Below are 13,322 nucleotides of genomic sequence, written 5' to 3'. Positions count from 1 at the left end.
CGCCTCAGCCTTCCGAGTAGCCGGAATTACAGGCATGTGCTACCACGCCCAGCTGATTTTTTGATTTATTGTAGAGATGAGATCTTACCAAGTTGCCCAGGTGGGTCTCGAACCCGCGGGCTCAGGCAATCCACTCACCTCAGCTTCCCAAGGCGTGGGATTACAGGCTATTTTTATTCTTTAATCTGTTTGTGTTTATCTCATCTCATATACTTCATTCAGGAGTTCTGAAGGATTACTCAATCACCTTGATCAGCTAACCATCTTCATAATTTGTTTTTTTTTTTTTTTGAGTTGGAGTCTATCTCTGTCGCTCAGACTGGAGTGCAGTGGCTGCTCCCGGCCACCGCAGCCTCGACCTGCTGGGCTCCGGCGCTCCTTCCTCCTCAGCCTTCCGAGTAGCCAGAATTACAGGTGCGCGCTACCACGCCCAGCTAATTTTTTGATTTATTGTTGAGATGAGGTCTTGCCTGCCCAGGTGGGTCTCGAACCTGCGGGCTCAGGCAATCCACTCACCTCAGCATCCCAAAGGTGTGGGATTACAGGCTGAGCCACCGAGCCCGGCTATAATTTGTTTTTTTGAGTTGGGGTCCTGCTCTGTCACCCAGGCTGGAGTGCAGTGGCATGATCCATGGCTCACCACAGCCTAGAACTCCTGGGCAGGAATGATCCTCCCATCTCAGTCTCCTGAGTAGCTGGTCTACAGGTGTGCATCACCAGATCCAACTAGTTTTTAGATATTTTTGTAAAGATTGGGTCTCGCTATGTTGTCCAGACTGGTCTTGAATTCCTGGGCTCAAGCGATCCTTCTGCCTTGGTCTCTCAAAGGGCTGGGATTACAGGCATGGGCTACCGCGTCCAATCCCTTTTTAACTGTTTTAGAGAAGAAGTCTCATTATGTTGCCAGGCTAGACTTGAACTCCTGGAATCAAGCAATCCTCCCATCTTGGCCTCCTGAGTAGATGGGATTACAGACATGAGTGACAACACCTTGTGCTATAACTTCTTTTAATTCTCAATAGAAGTTCAGTGGTAATTTTCTCCTTTCCAAAGAACCAAACTCACCTCATTTGTTTAATTTTCATTCAACTTATGGAAGGTAACAATAAATAACATTTCCCAAAGCTTCCTGCGAAAACCTGCTTATGCTCACATTTCCAATACTTTTCTTGTGTTTGTGAAATTATATGCTGAGACTGGGGGGAAACATGCACAGTATCTATGCTGAACTCACGGATATGCACTGAGGATGATGGCTGGTATGTGTGGGGGTAGCTATTGATTGAGACTACACACTTTTTTTTTTTTAAAGCAAGATTTATTGAGAAGACAGAAAAGCTCCCACAGTGGGAGGGGACTCGATGGGGTTGCCCAAGACCACACGCTTTTATCTCTCTCCAATTTTTTCATTCAACAAAACTCCCAAACTCAATCATAACCTCCTATAACCTCTTTTTAAGATATAATTCACATACTGTAAAATTTACCCTTTTAAAGCACACATCTTTTTTTAAACCAGTGATTTTTAATATATTTGCAGAATTGTGCAATCATTATCACTAATTTTATTTTTTTAACCACTGCCTAATTTTAGAACATTTTCATCACCCCTAAAAAGAAACCCTCATCACATAATGACTTCAGAATATTAAAATGTCCGCCCCTTCACTTATACTTTTTTTTTTTTTTTTTAGGGGAGAGCGCGAACACAGTCCCCCACTACCACAAATTATGCAGTCGAGTTTCCCACATTTGGGAAAATCGCAGGAGTCAGCACATCCGGAGTGCAATGGATAAGCCTCGCCCTGGGAAAACCACCTTCATGATCATGGTATCTCCCCTACCAGGTAAGTATTCACTTATACTTTTTAAGTCTCAAGCAAATTTCTCTTGTGGTCAACTGGAACTTGGTACCATACAGGAAAAGTAATTCTGGGAAATACAGTTACAGATTTTTTAAAAAAAACAAAAAACCTCTTTCCATTTGCTGTGGTTCTCCATTCTGCTCATTTCCTAGTCCCTAATCTGCTTTCTGTCTCTGTGAATTTGTCTTTCCTGGATATTGGTTATAAATAGAATCATATAATATGTGATCTTTTGTGTCTGACTTTTTCACTTTAGCATGTTTTCAAGATTCATCTATATTGTAGCATGTATCAGTATCCCTTTTATGGCTGAATAATTTTGCATCTTATGAATATACCACATTTTGTTTATCTGTTCATCTACTGATGAATATTTGGATAACAGAAGTATTTTTAAAACATTGAAGTTTATAATTTCAAAGTGATTGTTACTTTACTAGTTTAAAGACTTATTCTTTAGAAGCTTAGTCTAACCACATACTTTTTTTTTTTTTTTAATTGGAATCTCACTCTGTTACCCAGGCTGAAGTGCAGTGGCATGCTACGGCCACCGCTGCCTTGACCTGCTGGACTGTTCCTTCCACCTCAGCTTTCCAAGTAGCTGGAACTGAACTACTACCATGCCCAGCTAATTTTTTTGATTTATTATAGAGATGAGGTCTCACCAAGTTGCCCAGGCTGGTCTCGAATCTGTGTGCTCAGACTCTCCTCTCACCTCAGTTGCTCAAAGTGCTGGGATTATAGGCGTGAGCAACCACACCCGGACATAATTTTTATTTGTATCATGGAGGCCAATATTTTTGCAGAAATAATTACTTTGTAAATATTTGCTAATAATGCAAAATCTAATTTTTGGATGTTGACCAGGTGGTACACAAGTATTTCTGTTTACCTTTTCCTGAAGATATATAAAAGATAAACGAAATTCTCTAAACCTGCACTGTCTGACAAAACTTCTGAAAGTCACTATATGGCTTCTTGAGCACTTGAAATACAGCTAATGCTATTGAGGAAATTTCTAGTTTAACTTTTAAAAGTACAGCACACGTTTCAATGGCAATTAGTATTTCACAAAAAAATTAGCTGAGTGTGGTGGCATGCGCCTGCTGAAGTGGAAGTATTGTCTGAGCCCAGAAGTTGAGGCTGCATTAGGCTGTGATCGTGTCACTGTACTCTAGCTTTGGTGACAGAGTGAGACCCTGATTCAAAAATAAAAAGTATGTAACTTTAAAGAGTATGCATATGTAGCTTTAAAGAGTAATGAGAAAATACCTGTGCGGCCATTACCCAAGTTAAGAGATAGAAGACTGCCAATAACTTAGAAGCGTCTCAGGTTTCCCTTCCTGACTGCACCCCTTCCATCTACTCTTGAGGTGACCACTTCTGACTTAGTGGATAGTCATTCTTTTGCTTTATTCTAAGCATGCAACTTTATGAATGAGTTCCTAAACTGTATAATGTTCAATTTTGCCTGTTTTTGAATGTCATGAGTTAAATAAAACTATATATTCTTTTTATTTTATTTTATTTGAGTTGGAGTCTCACTCCATCGCCTGGCTAGAGTGCAGTGGCACACTCACAGCCACCACAGTCTCGAGCTGCTGGGCTCCAGCAATCCTTCTGCCTCAGCCTTCCAAGTAGCCGAAACTACAGGTGTACGCTACAACACACAGCTAATTTATTTTTATTTTTAATTTTTTTTATTGTAGAGATGAGGTCTCGCCAAGTTGCCCAGGCTGGTCTCGAACCTGTGGGCTCAGACCATCCACTCACCTCGGCCTCCCAAAATGCTGGGATTACAGGCTGAGCCACCGAGCCAGGCCAAAACCATATATTTTATTCAGACTTAATTCTTTTGTTTAGCAATATTTTTAAGAGTCACTCCTTAAAGAGTATCGTTATAGGTAATACATTTTCAGTGCTACATAGTTATGAACAAGTACCATACTTGTTCAAACCTTTCATTTACATTTCTATTAGGTTTCTTTTGCTTAATGACTCAAAACTTGTTTACATATTTTGGGTATTATTCTTAAGTGTAAAAAATATATTCTTTGAGTGTATGGTTAGTCTTTTCATACTTTTTAATGTGTCTTTTATGAACAGAAGTTTTTAATTTGTGTAAACTCAAGGTAAAAAGTATTCATCTTTTCCGTTACAGAAAATGTTTTGGCTGTCTTGTTAAGAAAATCCTCACCTAATTCAAGATCATGAAAACGGTTTCCTATATTATCTTCTAAAAGACTTATCCTTTTGTCTTTCACAATCTACCTGAAATTGAGTTATGTGTATTGTATGAGTAGGAATCCAACTGTTCCAGCTGGTCTTGAACCCCTGAGCTCAGGCAATCCTCTCATCTCTGCCTCCCAAAGTGCTAGGATTACAGGCTTGAGACACTGCGCCCAGCCAAAAAAACCAACATTCTTATAGTAGTCTTCCAATCCACGAATAAAGTTCTCTTTCTTTTGACTGAGGTCTTCTTCAATGTTCTTCAACAAAGCTTAAAATCTTCTCCATAAAAGACTTGTATATCTTTTGTTTAGGTCTACTCCTAGATCAATAGTATTAAAAAACATAAAGCATTCACCTACCAGTTTATTAATCTTCTATTCTACTTAGTGCAATATGCTATTAAACCCATTTATTGAGTTGTTAATTTCTTTTTTCTTGAGCTAGGGTCTCAGTCTGCAGCACAGGCTGGGGTGCAATGGCATGATCATTGCTCACTACAACCTCAGGTTCCTGGGCTCAAGCAATTCTCTCACACAGAGAACCTGGGAATACAGGCATGTGCCAACACACACAACTAATTATTTTACTTTTTGTACAGATGAGGTCTTACTATGTTACCCAGGCTGATCTCAAACCCCTGGGGTCAAGCAATCTTTTCACCTCAGCCTCCCAAAGGGTTGGGATTACAGGCATGAATCACTGCACCCAACTTGAGTTCTTACTTTCCTGTTCATGAGTTTTAAAATTTCCACTTGGTTCTTTTTTCAGTACAGTTGTCGATTTTGTCATCTATCTTCTTGAACACGATTATCACAATCATTTTCAAGTCTGTGTCTGATAACTGGTTACTTGCATATGGGGGGGAGGGCAGGGAATGTCCTGTTTCTATTTTCTTTTTTTCCCCTCTTGGTTCTCTTTCTTGGTATACTTGATAATTTTAAACTGTGTGCTAGACATTGTGTGTGAAAATTTATAAAGGATCTATGCATTACCTTCCATCACTTTCTCCAGCAAGGGTTCACCCTAACCTGTGGCAGGCAAATACAGTGAGGATTACCTTAATAAAATCAGGGACTGAGTTGACTAAAGGTTGGGTTTTTCTAAGGCTCATTCTACCTCTAAGTTCTCCCTCCTAAGATGTGTTTCTCCAGTGGTGACAACTAAGAGCCTAGGATGTTTACTTGTAATCCTTCTTCTTGATAAGGTTCTGAACTACAATTGCCTCCTCAACCTGAGACTGCTAAAAACTTGGCTGTGTTTTTCAGAGGGCTTCTTAGTTTTATTTTAGCATCTTGTCTTTGAAGCTTAGGAATTCAGCATATTTCTTTCTTTTTTTTTTTTTTTTTGAGTTGGAGTCTCACTCTATCACCCAGGCAGGAGGGCAGTGGCATGCTCCCGGCCACCACAACCTGACCTACTGGGCTCAGGCAATCCTTCAGCCTCAGCCTTCCAAGTAGCTGGAACTACAGGCACGGGTCACTATGCCCGGCTACCGGCTAATTTTTTTATTTATTGTAGAGATGAGGTCTTGCTGAGTTGCCCAGGCTGGTCTCGAACCTGCGGACTCAGGCAATCCTCTCACCTCGGCCAAAGTGTTGGGATTATAGGCATGAGCCACCGTGCCTGGTCAAAGCAGTTCTTTCTTTCTTTTTTTGAGTTGGAGTCTCACTCTATCACCCAGGCTGGGGTGCAGTTGACCTGCTGGGCTCCAGCAAACCTTTCATCTCAGCCTTCCAAGTAGCAGGAACTACAGGTATGTGCTACCAGGTCAGGCTAATTTTTTTGATTTATTGTAGAGACAAGGTCTCGCCAAGTTACCTGGGCAGGTTTTGAACCTGCCAGTTCAGGCAATTTACTCACCTCAGCATCCCAAAGTGCTGGTATTACAGGTTGAGCCACTGAGCCCGGTCTCAGCATATTTCTTAAGGGTAGTAACTCATAGTATCTGACACTTCTTTGTGGCTTTTCTCCCAAATCTCGGATCTTAAAAGTCCTAGCTACTTTGGGAGATAAAACAGCAACTTTTGTCTTTGCAGCCCTGTGAGACTGTTAGAAACTCTACAGGTTTCTTGTCTCTCAGCTAAAACCTGCTGCCCAGATTCTCAGTCTTTTACCCTGTATCAAGAATCAGTAAATGGCCGGGCTTGGTGGCTCAGCCTGTAATCCCAGAAGTTTGGGACCCTGCAGGTTTGAGACCAGCCGGGGCAACTTGGCGAGACCTCATCTCTACAGTAAATCAAAAATTAGCCGGGCATGGTAGTATACACCTGTAGTTCTAGCTACTTGGAAGGCTGAGACAGGAGGACTGCCGGAGCCCAGCAGGTTGACGCTGGGGTGGCCACGAGCATGCCATTGCACTCCAGCCTGGGTGATGAAGTAAGACTCCAACTCACAAAAAAAAAAAAAAAAATTCAGTAAATAACCCCAGGGGAAAAGTTATTGGCAGAATATTGGCTCATCTCTTTGCTGTTCCCTTCTCTATAGAATCCTGGCCCTTCAAGCTTTGGTTGTCTCGACAGCTCTCCAAAGCCTTCCAACTGGTGTTGTTTGTATCTTCTTCTCTGGCTCTTCTAGTTAAGTTTGGGAGGAACACTAGTCTGCCACAGTTACACCATCAAGGTAGAAACAGAAGTTCTCTACTATTATTCTTGACAGGAATGCTTTGAGTAATGAGACTGGAGTTCCACAAATATATCCCACCAGGATACTATTTTTTTTTTTTTGAGTTGGAGTCTCACTCTGTCGCCCAGACTGGAGTGCAGTGGCCGCTCCCGGTCACTGCAGCCTCGTCCTGCTGGGCTCCGGCGATACTTCCGCCTCAGCCTTCCACAGTAGCTGGAATACAGGCATGCGCTACCACGCCTGGCTGATTTTTTGATTTATTGTAGAGATGAGGTCTCGCTGCCCAGGCGGGTCTCGAACCCGCGGGCTCAGGCAATCCACTCACCTCAGCCTCCCAAAGGCGCGGGATTACAGGCTGAACCACCAAGCCCGGCTCAGGATACTATTTTTTTTGAATGCATTTCTTACTATGTGAATCCTGCTCATTTTAAAGGTTCAACTCAAGCAAATAAAATAGTGAATATGAGAATTATGTAAATTACAAAGCTCTATACAAATATAAGATGTATTTTTTAAAAATAGAGCTCTGGGGCAACCCCTTCGGCTCCTCTCCCACTGTGGGAGTTTTTCTGCCCTCTCAATAAATCCTACTTTCTCACACACACAAAAAAGGAAAAAGCTAAATTTATAGAAGAAAAAATAAAATAAAATAAAATAGTCTTTTCTAATTATCCTCTTTGGAATGCTCCTTTAGTGTTAACAGAAAGCACATGCTAGTGAACAAAATATATAAAATTCAACTAATTCACAGAACACTATTAATACTTACATGTTTCCATTCATGTAGATATGGAAGATATATCTTCCCATTTGCATCAACATGCTTTCCTGTTTTAATAGTCATTGAACTAGTAGGCTTAACAAAACAGATAGGGGGATTATATGGGTATGTGTCCAGCAGCCACAGGCATATCGGAATATTGTATGTGTTACCTGAGAAAGAAAGAAAAACTTCAGTTATTCCATTTTTATTATTTTTTGATAAATAGCTTAACAGGTAAGAAAGAGAGAGCCACAACAAAGCAACACTTAAAAAAAAAAGAACCCAAGCATATATTTTATGTTTCAGAGTTTTGTTTAAGATCAGTTTCTCAAATTCTCAGTTTGTAAAATACAACAGCAGGATTAAGGAGCTAACTGATCACTATTCTGCCAGTGTGTGCTTGCCACTGTAAAACATTGTGTATGAATTATATTCTGATCCAATCTATTCTTTGCTACTCTTGCCATTTCAGTTAATAATATTCGCTGGGAAGGGTATAGAAGGGATAGTATGGATTCAAGTGGATTAAGGTACTATATCAGAAAGCATTACAATAAGCTAGACTTGAAATTTCTTTGCCAAAAAGCCAGGTTATAAAACTTAATCCAGTTGTTAAACAGATGCTGATTGGTGCTCACAACTTGACCAATGCATATGGCAATTTCAGTAGTAGTTATTTAAAATCAGTGATGTTCCTTTTTTTTGTTTTATAAAACGGAAACTCAGGGAATTTGACTATAGTCAAATAAACAATGTTTCAAAGGATCCAAAAGATTTAATATATTAAAACATAAAGCAGTCTTTTCTTACTATGCTCAAAGTCCAATGTCCAAAGTAACTATGTGAATCATCTAACATAAATCAGATGTATTTTTTCCCTTAGAAAGTTTTTACATATACATATGTATACATAAATTTCACCTCAGACAATTGTGAGACTTTGAATTATTTTTAATCAGATTACTTCCACAATGAACAACAAAAAATTTCCAATAGAAAATATCCTAATACCTAAGACATAAGTTTATTTCCATTGTCTAGAAATCTCTGCTTTGTGAAAATGAAGAATGCTCCAGAATAATTTAGGCTTGTGGACTATACCATATAAAGAATGATAAAGTAACAGAGGTTTAGTTTAGATAAAATACAAACTCATACCTATTTCCCTCACCAGAATTTATATCCTGAGGGCAAGGGCAAAGTCAGTAATCTTGGATCTCACTCAGTCCTGCCTAACTTATCATACAATGCCAATGCTCAAGTAGGTATTTTTTCCCCCTGCCTGAAATGTACATCCTGTTATGAATGGTTGACTTATCCTTTAAAAGCAAGCTCAAATGTCACTTCCTCTGTAATGTTTCATGTGGCCTTATTCTCCTCTGTAATCTCACAGCACCTTTACATTTTATTGTTCTGTGGCAATTACTGAATAGTATAAATATCTACTATTTCCTTTGTTCCTCTATTAGTGAGAGTTCTTCTAGAAAAGGTACATCCTTTACTCACCTTTGTTTCTATAGCCCCGTCCCTGTTGCCTTATGCATAGCAGGTACTACATGAAATCAATGGGTAAGTTACAGGGACATGGATCTTAGCTTGTCACAAGGAATAATTAACAAGAGCTGCCCCAAACCAAAATGGTCTCCTATGAAGCTGAATGCTCCCTTATCACTGTAAGTATTTTAGCAGAGAGTGGAAGACTGGCTAATAGATTAATTATCTATCATTAGCATTATCAACAACACAGCCATAAGTAATATTTACTTTTAATTGTCTGCTTGTTAAATACTAGGTTCTGTGCCCAGTCCCTCACATATATTACCTAATGAATTCTCATTTCCCCCAAGTTAGGTACCATTATCCAAATGTCATAGATGCCCAACTATAACATGTCACAAAACTGATACGATCACAGAAGAAAAACTCAAAACTCTGTCCTGATTTTAAAGGCTACATCCTAGCTTCCCATTGTCAGAAAAGTCTGAATGGTGTGGGAAGCCGAACTATGAGGCAACTAAGATCCTTTCTAGTTTTAAGATTTTCTGAGTCTATGAATCATTAAGTTCCTCCAGTGCATTTAAGCACTTATTTATTGATACCTCTTGGTGAGAAAGTTAAAAAAAAAATCTGAAAATGTTAGGGGTTATTGCCAACTGAAATTCAATTAGAAGAGAAGTTAAAATCTCTGTATCATCATGAAAGGATGAGAAAGTAGATTTAGTTTATTTTATAACTCTTTTAGCAACATATTTATTATGTAATCAAAATGCATCTAAATTGGAAACATAAATAATAAGAAGACATTTACCTCTATAAGGCACAGGAATTGTTCCAGTGAGGTTCATTAGTTCCTTGGAACTGCCATCATTAAAAACTGAAAGAAAAAAAACCATGATTTAATCATGAGCATTTTTGTAGCTACTCTCATATAAGTTACTCTTTCAGAAACACTGGTTAAAATTCATAAAATTTATCCTTGAAAGGGGCTAACTTGTCAGTGTATCATCCATTCTGTCCAATAACAAAGAATCCTTTGTTGATCCACTCAATGGGATCAACTTTGGAATGAGTCAAGAAAAGATACTTTGAATTACAGTCATGCATTGCTTAATGATGGGAATATGTCTGAGAAATGCATCATTAGGCAATTTCATCACTGTGCGAACATAATAGAGTCTACTTATGCAAACCTAAGTGGTATAGCTATATATTATAGCCTATTACTCCTAGCTTACAAACCTGTACTACATGTTACTATACTGCATACCATAGGTGATTGCAACATAATGTTAAATATTTGAGTATCTAAACACAGAAAAGTTGTTACAATGGCTAAGAAGTCATAAGATGATAGGAAACTTTTAGATCTATTAAAATTTTATGGGACCACAATCGTATATGTAGTCTGTCTGAAACATTGTTATGTGGTACATGACTATAGTACTTGGAAGAATGGATGTGAGTTCTACAGTCCCAGTAAATATGAACTCTTGGTTCCCAACTAACATGATTATAAAACTAATTAAAATTCACTATCAAACGGTACCATACTAAATGTTAACCTAATATGGTATTTTACAAGTCACCAGATGTTTATCCCCACTCCTTCATTCTCAATCCCAATGTACTATCAGTGTAGCATTTTTTTTTTAGTTGGAGTCTCACTCTGTCACCCAGGCTGAAGTGCAGTGGCACATTCATGGTTATTGCGCCTCGACCTCCTTCCGCCTCAGCCTTCCAAAGCAGCTAGAAATATAGGTGCATACTACCACATCCAGCTAATTTTTTTATTTATTATAGAGACAAGGTCTCACTATGTTGCCCAGGCTGGACTCAAAACCCTGGGCTCAGGCAATCCTCTCGCCTTTGCCTCCCAAAGTGCTGGGATTACAGGCATGAGTTACCACATCTGTCCACAACAGCAATTTTTTAGGGACAGGGTACTACTATGTTGTCCAGGCAGACCACAGATTTCAGGATTCAAGAGTTCCTTATACCTTAGCCTCTTGTGTGACTGAGACTATAATCGCCTATCACCTTCCCTGGCTTTTAGTTTTTAGAAATGGAATCTTGCTATGTTGCCCAGGCTGGATTCAAACTCCTAGGTTCAAGTGATTTTCCTGCTTCAGCCTCCCAAGTGTCAGTATTAAAAATTTAAAAAGAAAAGCTTTTAAAGTCAACTATGGACATTTTCTTTTAATATTTTCTCATACACATACTTTCTCTATTACAATTGGTATCTGTAATTAATTAGTTAGGGCATATGATTTGTAGTACGTAAACTGCTATTATTTGTAGCAATGATTTGGAATTAACACCAACACACAGGAAAAAGGCTGTAATGTGCGATACAAGAACACAGAACACTCATGCACCACATAATGATGATTTGGTAAACTACAGACCACGTACACAACAGTGATCCCATAAGATTATAATACCGTATTTTTACTACTTTTCTACATTTAAATACACAAATACCATTGTTACAACTATCCGTGGTATTCAGTACAGTAACATGTGGTATAAGTTTACAGCCTAGGAGCAATAGGCTATGCCACATAACCTAGGTATATAGTAACTTACACCATCCAGTTTTGTGTAAGTACACTCTATGATGTTCACACAATGACTATATACTGTTGACCTGGGTTCTTTTACTTACTGGTAACAACTGTAAATTGTACCGCAATTTATTCTGCTTTTGGGCATTGTCTTAAAAACCACCTTGACTGGGCGCAATGGCTCACGCCTATAATCCCAGCACTTTAGGAGGCCAAGGTGAGAGAACTGCCTGAGTCCACAGGTTCGAGACCAGCCTGGGCAACTTGGCGAGACCTCATCCCTACAATAAACTGAAAAATTAGCGGGGTATGGTGGCACATGCCTGTAGTTCCAGCTACTTGGAAGGTTGAGGCAAAAGGATCACCTGAGCCCAGCCAAGTCAAGGCTGCGGTGGCCGTGAGTGTGCCACTGCACTCCATCCTGGGTAACAGAGTGAGACTCCAACTAAAAAAAACAAAAAACAAAACAAAAAACCCAAAAAACCACCTTATATAAATTTGGGACTTTATTTATCCTAAAAGCATTTTGACAACAATGGTTTACATGTGGTCTAGCCAGACAAAATTATACAGGATTTGATGATACTAGAGCCTGTCAGTTTTGATCAAAATATTTATTCTTGGCCATGCTGGGTGGCTCAGCCTGTAATCCCAGCACTTTGGGAGGCCGAGGCAAGTGGATTGCCTGAGCCTGTGGGTTCAAGCCCCACCCAGGCAACTTGGTGAGACCTCGTCTCTATAATAAATCAAAAATTAGCCAGGTGTGGTAGCGTGCACCTATATTTCCAGCTACTTGGAAGGCTGAGGTGGAAGGATCGCCTAAGCCCAGCAGGTTGAGGCTGCAGTGGCTGGGAGCATGCTATTGCACTCTAGTCTGGGTAACAGAGTGAGACTCCAACTCAAAAAAAAAATTTATTCTTTTATAGGCAGTAAAAACTATACACTTACAATAAAGTTCTAGCTCCAGTAAAGTTCTGGGCAAAAATAAGGTAGGATGAAATGAGGGGGAATTAAGCCCTGGATTTGGAAGAGGACTTTGAGATCATGTCCTTATTGTTCAGGACATGCAGAACCGATTGCCTCTCTGTTACCTGCCACCTCTCTTCACCAAGGTTCCTAATGTTTTCAAAGCCCTAGAGAGAAGTGTAATTTACAAAAGTCTCAGTTACAAAATTCAGTTCCTTGCCTTCAGAGCCAAGGGTCTCATAATGGGCAGGAAGCAGCATGGGTTTTCACTTAGCACTAGCTCAATATGTGTTTTCATGGAGACAGGGTTGAAGAGATTATGTTCAGATTTGGTGGAGACAGAAATATATATATATTTAGATTGGAAAATATAATTTATTTAGAAAGTAAATTAGAGAGAGAGAGAGGGAGAGAAAGAGAGAGATTCACCTCCCCAAGGTAGGGGCAGGGGCCAAGGCTTAGGAAAACATGGCCTGGCCATACCTCAAAGTTGAAAAGACTTTTTTAAAAAAAAGGAAAACTCCAAGTGTTGTCCTTTCTTTCTTTTTTTTTTTTTTAAGAGTTGGAGTGTCAGCCGGGCTCGGTGGCTCAGTCTGTAATCCCGCACCTTTGGGAGGCTGAGGTGAGTGGATTGCCTGAGCCCGCGGGTTCGAGACCCGCCTGGGCAGCAAGACCTCATCTTCTACCATAAATCAAAAAATCAGCCGGGCGTGGTAGCGCGCGCCTGTAATTCCGGCTACTCGGAAGGCTGAGGCGGAAGGATCGCCGGAGCCCAGCAGGCCGAGGCTGCAGTGGCCGGAAGTGGCGACT

At 39.9% G+C, this 13,322-nt stretch overlaps 1 protein-coding gene across 2 annotated transcripts in view; it reads right to left on the bottom strand.

The window, feature by feature from the left end:
* The window catches only part of TSG101 (tumor susceptibility 101), a 58,264-nt gene that overhangs the window by 36,306 nt on the left and 8,636 nt on the right, over positions 1–13,322 (bottom strand). For both annotated transcript variants that reach the window (XM_008060703.1, XM_008060704.2), the window contains exons 3-4: positions 9,791–9,856; positions 7,489–7,652 (exon numbers count right to left, since the gene is read on the bottom strand). In XM_008060703.1, the coding sequence (XP_008058894.1) occupies positions 7,489–7,652; positions 9,791–9,856 (230 nt within the window). The remainder of the gene's footprint in view (positions 1–7,488; positions 7,653–9,790; positions 9,857–13,322) is intronic.

The sequence above is a fragment of the Carlito syrichta genome, unplaced genomic scaffold (genome assembly GCF_000164805.1).
Source record: "Carlito syrichta isolate Samal-C Ts95f unplaced genomic scaffold, Tarsius_syrichta-2.0.1 Scaffold304706, whole genome shotgun sequence".
Classification (NCBI taxonomy): domain Eukaryota; kingdom Metazoa; phylum Chordata; class Mammalia; order Primates; family Tarsiidae; genus Carlito; species Carlito syrichta.
The sequence above is the reverse complement of the archived record's forward strand: the minus strand, read 5'-3'. Positions and strand labels throughout refer to the sequence as shown.